Source organism: Coenobita brevimanus, chromosome 2 (assembly GCF_032717465.1).
Source record: "Coenobita brevimanus isolate Jiangsu-jjx chromosome 2, ASM3271746v2, whole genome shotgun sequence".
NCBI classification, from domain to species: Eukaryota; Metazoa; Arthropoda; class Malacostraca; order Decapoda; family Coenobitidae; genus Coenobita; species Coenobita brevimanus.
In genome coordinates this window covers 40,082,848-40,089,548 of record NC_136955.1, presented here as the reverse complement: position 1 = coordinate 40,089,548, position 6,701 = coordinate 40,082,848, and the positions used below count along the sequence as shown (strand labels likewise).

At 41.2% G+C, this 6,701-nt stretch overlaps 1 protein-coding gene across 1 annotated transcript; it reads left to right on the top strand.

Moving 5' to 3' along the window:
- The first annotated feature begins 1,032 nt into the window (after nucleotides 1–1,032).
- LOC145392390 (uncharacterized) lies at nucleotides 1,033–2,449 on the top strand. Its single transcript, XM_080266795.1, has 2 exons — nucleotides 1,033–1,219; nucleotides 1,680–2,449. The coding sequence occupies exons 1-2, from the start codon at nucleotides 1,033–1,035 to the stop codon at nucleotides 2,447–2,449; spliced, it is 957 nt and encodes a 318-aa protein (XP_080122921.1).
- The last annotated feature ends 4,252 nt before the right edge of the window (nucleotides 2,450–6,701 follow it).

Here is a 6,701-nt window from a genome sequence, read left to right as displayed (position 1 = left end):
AGAGGGAAACAGACAGATCTGGAAAAACAAAATTCATCTGTAAGAGAGAGAGAGAGAGAGAGAGAGAGAGAGAGAGAGAGAGAGAGAGACAGAGACAGAGACAGACAGACAGACAGACAGAGAAAAAAGCCTCAGTCCTGGTAAATCATGCAGTTCAATATCTCCTTTATACAGTTGTCCTGAATTTTTCGAGAAACCCGGAAATATCATTGGGCCATAGGAATATCTGAATAAAAAAATGCTATATCAACAGGAGTCCAGTTATCAATCGTTCCGGAGCTACAACCACTGATGTCCTTATGGGTGAATTATGAGGAAGGCCACTTTCACCTACACACCATTGGTAATTGTAACGGCTGAAAATTGGACCCATGGTGATATGGCATTTAACGCTCAGAGTCAGCACAAGATTAACCACCTGAAGTTTGCCACACATTTCCCAAGACTTCTGGTATATTTAAACCAAGCAGGAGCTTTCCCTTCCCCAGTTTTATTAAGTGTAAAACTATTCATTCCGTATTCAGGTAAAATCAGCAATATTATTGGCATATCCATTAGTCCAATAGACTCTGTGCAAGTCCTTCATTGTGATAAGTAACACAGTTATTTAGGACATAATGAAAGCTTTCAAATACTACAGTATTTTGCGTTATAGTCAGACAGCTAATCGGTGGTTTATGACAAAGCTCAAAGCTCTGAAACAATTGGACATTGTTCGGAACAAATGCATAAAATAGTATATCAGTATAGCAGTATGTTAGACAAAGCACAAAATAGTCGGACAAACTTCAGTCCTAACGACATTGCCGCAGAAATGAAGCGTCAATACTACAAACGTTACAACAACAAATACCATTACTTTGACACTTAGAGAAAATGGAACGACATAGCAAAACATGAATCTGGAGCATCGAACCTATGACGCTCCTCCCTCACCCTCTACATCTCCCTCCCCCATGGCATGTTTACGTTGTAAGGCCTGTCTCCACCTTCAGAACAGTATATGTATACAGTAGTTTCCCTTGCGGAACAATGCCTCGTCGTCGTCGCAACGCCCGCATATCGGAGGAGGATAAACAGAGGATAATTGACAAATACGAGGCGAACAGAGATTTCCTTATCACCGCAGCTGATCTAGGCATTAAGAGGACAACAGCTTATGGCATCATACGAAATTACCAAAATACGGGGCACGTACATGACAGCCGTCACCGTGCAAGTAGCTATAGTGGACTGTGCACGATATGGAATCAAGTTGTAGGCTATAGAACCTACAGTATCAGAATACAGTACCCAGCCTGAAAAGTGGCTACAAATGGGTTGTGTGGTGTGGTGTTATGTAGCCTGGAGTACGTAATGTGGCGTGGTGTGGTGTGATGTGACGTGCCGTGGTGTTGTGTTGCGATGTGGAGTGCTGCGATGTGGAGTGCTGCGACGTGGAGTGCTGCGATGTGGCGTGGTGTTATATGGTTTAGTGTGGTGTGACATGGTGTGTGTGTGTGTGTGTGTGTGTGTGTGTGTGTGTGTGTGACATGGGTGCCGTGGCATGGTGCGACGTGGCTATGTGAAGTGTTGTGGTGTACCTAGTGTGGTGTGGGATGTGGATTATATATGTTGCAGTTAAGATATTGCACTTAAAATCTAAAGTCATTTTACCTACACTGTGTATCCCCGTGCAGGTAGACACCATAAGCTTGATGAATCGCTGGACTTCCTGGTAATGATGATTGAGGCTGTCCCGACAATCACCATAAAGGAGCTAAATGAAACACTGCGGGACACCTGGCCAAGAAAGCAGCCGGTATGCGATAGCACAGTTGCAAGACCATTGGATGGTGCTTTAATAACTCTCAAGAAATGTGAAAACGTTCCTCAAAACAGAAATTCACCTCCAGTTAAAGATGCTCGAGTGGAGTATGCACATTATGTGTACGAGACAGGGCTTCAGAAACACCGTGTCTATGTGGATGAGACTGGCTACAATTTGTACACAAAGCGTACGTATGGTCGTGCAGCACGAGGTGAGCGTGTCGTACGAACAGTAGGGGGGCAGCGAGGTGGAAGCATAACGCTGATAGCCGCTATCTCTGATGTTGGGGGATTAATCTACCACGAAATACATGTCCGGAGTGTTACCCAGATCTTTAATGATTTTCTAACATCCCTTGATGTTATTCTCGACGACGAGGACGCTCTTGTCATCATGGATAACGCTCCGTGCCATCGTCATGCTGCACAGTCCATGACCAACCATGAAGTGAGGTACCTCCCACCACATTCACCATTTCTTAACCCCATAGAGAACTGCTTCGGTGTCCTCAAAGCTACCCTGAAGCATCTCCTCAACAACATTGCGGGAAGTTGTGATACTGCTGCAGCCAGGAGAGTGGGTCAGACTCTCAGGGCTTACCGTGAGGACAAACTACGTGGGGCGATGGAGGAGGCTTAATTGTAATAACACCACAACTAACGCAGGCAAACTATGTACATAGTAACAGCTACCTGATGAAATGCCTTCATAAGGAGGACATATGGGAGTAACGGTATACAGTATGTACTGTTACTAATGAGATGCGCACGTAATCGTTTGCTATAAAGCTTATCATTTGAACTACTTTTTCTTTGTATTTAACACTGCATACAAGTGTTCAGTATTTCTAAATTGATTGGTAGTATACTTTGTACACTTTAGATGGTTTAATTATGTTCATACCTTTATCTTGGATTGATCGAATATAATATACAATTGTGGATATAATGTATTTTATTGTCCTTGATATTGATCTATGTCGATGTATTTTGTAGCTTTGTTGTTATCTAACCTGCAATTATGTCAAACTATTTCGTGGGAATGGCAAACTACGTTTGTTAAACTATTTTGCATGAATGACAAACTATATTGCTACGGTGGTATAGTTCTGGACTCCGTGATATTAATGGTGACCGCTGTTTTTCTATTCCTCGTGTTTATCTATAATGCAAAATACTATAGTTCTCATTATCTACCTTCAGTATATATATATACATATATATATATATATATATATATATATATATATATATATATATATATATATATATATATATATATATATATATATATATATATATATATATATATATATATTCGCCAGGTCTCCCCGAAGGGCTAAGGCGTTGCTCCTGGTAGAGGACTTTTGGACTGGAGCGTGTAGCATTTTATGACCGGATGCCCTTCCTGATGTCTACCAATGACCCTTGGGTGGATTCGATCCTCCGACCCTTCGGTCAGAGCGGAGCAATCTAACCCACTGAGCCATAGACAGAGAGAGAGAGAGAGAGAGAGAGAGAGAGAGAGAGAGAGAGAGATAACGATTTTCTCAATAAAACAAGAAACTAATGTTTGATGGTACAAAAAAGCATGACGGGTGTCAGCAGGAATTAATATATTTTGGTCGGTGCCCCTGTCCCTTCTCACGCCACCATTTTTTACGCAGTGACGGGCTGGACGTTGCGGCAGGGACCCAGCCAGCCGTAGGCACCATTATTTTGTACACAGCCATATCATATAGACGCATTAACCCTGGCTGAGTGGGTGACGTCCCTTTAGGTTTTTAATGGTGCGAAATGGTTATGTAACTCAGCTTACAAAAGGTCTCTTGTATTTAGAGGGTAAATTTGATGTAGTACTTCCTACTTCTTCCCAAGGTGCCTACTCTGAGTGACGAAGCTAGTGGTATCCTGTAACGCAAGAAACCATTTACAACACTGAATGGAAACCATAATATAGGGTGAAATGAAGCCTATTGTAGTGATCCTGTTACTGGTTGGAGAGATGCAAATGCTACGTCCATCCACAAACCAAACCTCTACACGCTTCCCCACGCCTCGCTGACTCTGCGTGCTATTTACCTCAAGGGAACTCCGGTTCATTGCACGGGATGGGTCTGCAGGGACGATTGCTTGCCTGCGGTTGATGGATCTGCTCGACTAAACAGTCTGGGGTTGCTCTACCAGTACTATTGCTACCAAACCCATATCGAACACTAGCCTGAAAGTTAATTATCAACTGAACTGAATCGTCATGAAATGCCAAAAATAAATTGAGACATTTCGGGGCTCAGACCTAACAATATACTGTATAGTAAAAGTTAAAGAACATTAGGAATTGTAGAACCCCCCCCCCACACACACAAAAAAAAAAATCAATGTATATTTTTCTATGCAAGGATGTTGGTACCAAAGGCTAGAGGTCCGCAAGATTGTTCCTACTTATATTTAGGGAAGTAGCTGAGGGACATTTGTATAACCAGGCAGTTGAGCCACCTGGTTATATCGGTGCCACAACGTGAAGCGTCCCTCTCCTGCACAACTTAACATTATAAACATGCAAATGGAATGTCAAGCAACTACACCATCTAAGAAAGAAATGATTACCTTTTTCCTGCCCTTAGATAAAAGAAAATCCTCAACAGACCAGAAAACAAGCTGAACCAAAATGTCAATCCCTTCGTTCCCTCAGTGAAATGACTAAAGAGAAAGGTCCAAAATACTGATAATTGTTGCTAAACCCTTCCCTTCCCTTAAGGAAAGTGGAATATTTATAGGTGGAACAGTTTGAAAGTCTGGAAAAAAAATATCATTGCCTTCCACCATCTTCCCCCATCAAAAGAATAAACACGCACGCACACACAAACAAGAAATAAGACCCCCCCCCCCACACACACATGAAATTGTGGACATAAAAATCCTAAGCCCATCCCAGTTGCTTCCCCTTTTCTCGCCCCTCTTAAAAGTCTCTTTCAGTCTCCCTCTTTTCCAACATCTCCCTCTCATTCCCCTTCTCATTTTTCCCTCCCTCTTTTATTTCCCTATTTCTTCCTCAATCTATTTCTTTCTCACTCCCCCGTTTTCCCCTTACTTATTTCTCTCTCTTCCATGACTCCTGATCTATTTCTCCTCTCTCTCTCTCTCTCTCTCTCTCTCTCTCTCTCTCTCCCTCTCCCTCTCCCTCTCTCTCTCTCTCTCTCTCTCTCTCTCTCTCTCTCTCTCTCTCTCTTAAAAAAATCTACCTAGCTTCAAGAAACATGATGCTACTTTTACAGATTCATAGCCGTTATAAGGGATATTACACCTCAGGCTATGGAAATGAGGCGCCGTAACTTATTCAGTGTTCCCTGGTAGATGGATAATTCGCTTCGATTGGCTCCGTTCCGCCACTCAGAGGAGGAGAGGGGTGCTTCGCTGCTTCATTTTCTCTGCTTCTGCTTCCCATATAATACTTTTATTGAACATTCTTCCTCTTTTACCTTTTCTTCTCATTTTTCTTATGTGTATCAGTATATACTGTAGGTCATCAAGTTTGACATATCTAGCCTAATTTGGTTACTCATGGGGAGGAGTTGGGTGCTTCGTTGCTTCATTTCTGAGTTCCAGCTTCACATGAATCTTTATTCTCCCCCTCTTCTGTAGGTCTTTTATTTTTCGTATGCTCCCCGGTTTGGGTAATTAGGTTTGATTGGCAAGGCTCAACTACTCTTAGGGAGAGATGGGTGTTTTGCTGCCTCGTTTGATCGAATTCGACACCATATAATTCAGATGTTTTCCCTATAGTTCTGATTTTTCTCATTTCATCAATTCGACTGCTCCATTCGGGTACTCAAAAGGAGAAGGTGACTGCTTCGTTGCTTCCTTATTTATTGCATTCCACTTCATGCTAATAATTTCCACTACATTTGTCTCTACTTATTCTTTTTTTTTTTTTCCCTTGATAAATGGATGATTTGGCTCAGTTGGCTTTGTTCTGCTACTTAGAGGGAGGGAGTGGGGTTTTCACTGATTCATTTTATCGGCTCGTAAGTCTCTTGGACCGTATTTTATCATATTTTCCTAGAGCTCTTATTTTCTTATTTCTTGTGTGTTCCCCAGTAGATCGGTAATTCATTTTGACTGGCTCCATTTGGATGCTCATGAGAAAGATAGTGCTTTATTGCCTCATTTAATTGGCTCTTGCTTCTCATTTGTCAATTTTGTTGAATCTTTTTAGTTTTTCTTTTTTTATATAGTTCGTCTACTATTCTCCATGTTTAATCCATGTTTTCCTGTAGATGGGTAATTCGCTTTGACTGGCTCTATTAGACTGCCCATTGGGAAGGGAGGGGTGCTTCACTGTTTCGTTTTCTCTACTAATATCTCCCATGTACTACAGTTATTACACATCCTTCCTGTTTTATTCATAATTCTTTCTTTTTTCTTTTATGTTTGTCACTATATGTCTAATTTTATTTGACATTCCTGGTATGGTTATTCGGAACGGAGATGCATGTTTCATTACTTCGTTCTCAGACTTACTGCCTCATATGAACCTTTATCTCCCTTTCTATAGTTCTTATTTATTTTTTGTAGGGTACCTTGCTTTTACTGACTCTGTTCGGTAATTCATGGAGAGGATATATGTACTGTACTTCGTTTGGCTCTTACTGCTCATGTACCCTTCTTGTAGTTTTCATATTCCCTCGTCTTCATTTCTTCATATATCTTTTATGCTTCCAAGTAGATGGATAATTCAGTTTCATTGCTCATTCCGGCTATCGGGAGGAGATGGATGTTTCGCTGCTTCATTTGATCGTATTCTACTTCTTAAAGATCCGTTTCTTTTTTCTTTATCTTTTTTTACTTATTTATTCAATATTCCCTGGTAGATGGTTAATTCAGTTTGATTG

What these genes read in the sequence shown, in the direction of transcription:
- LOC145392390 (XM_080266795.1), top strand. Translation starts at nt 1,033, where the DNA reads ATGCCTCGTCGTCGTCGCAACGCCCGCATATCGGAGGAGGATAAACAG. An exon ending in TGACAGCCGTCACCGTGCAA is followed by an intron (nt 1,220 to 1,679) that starts GTAGCTATAGTG and finishes ATCCCCGTGCAG; the next exon opens with GTAGACACCATAAGCTTGAT.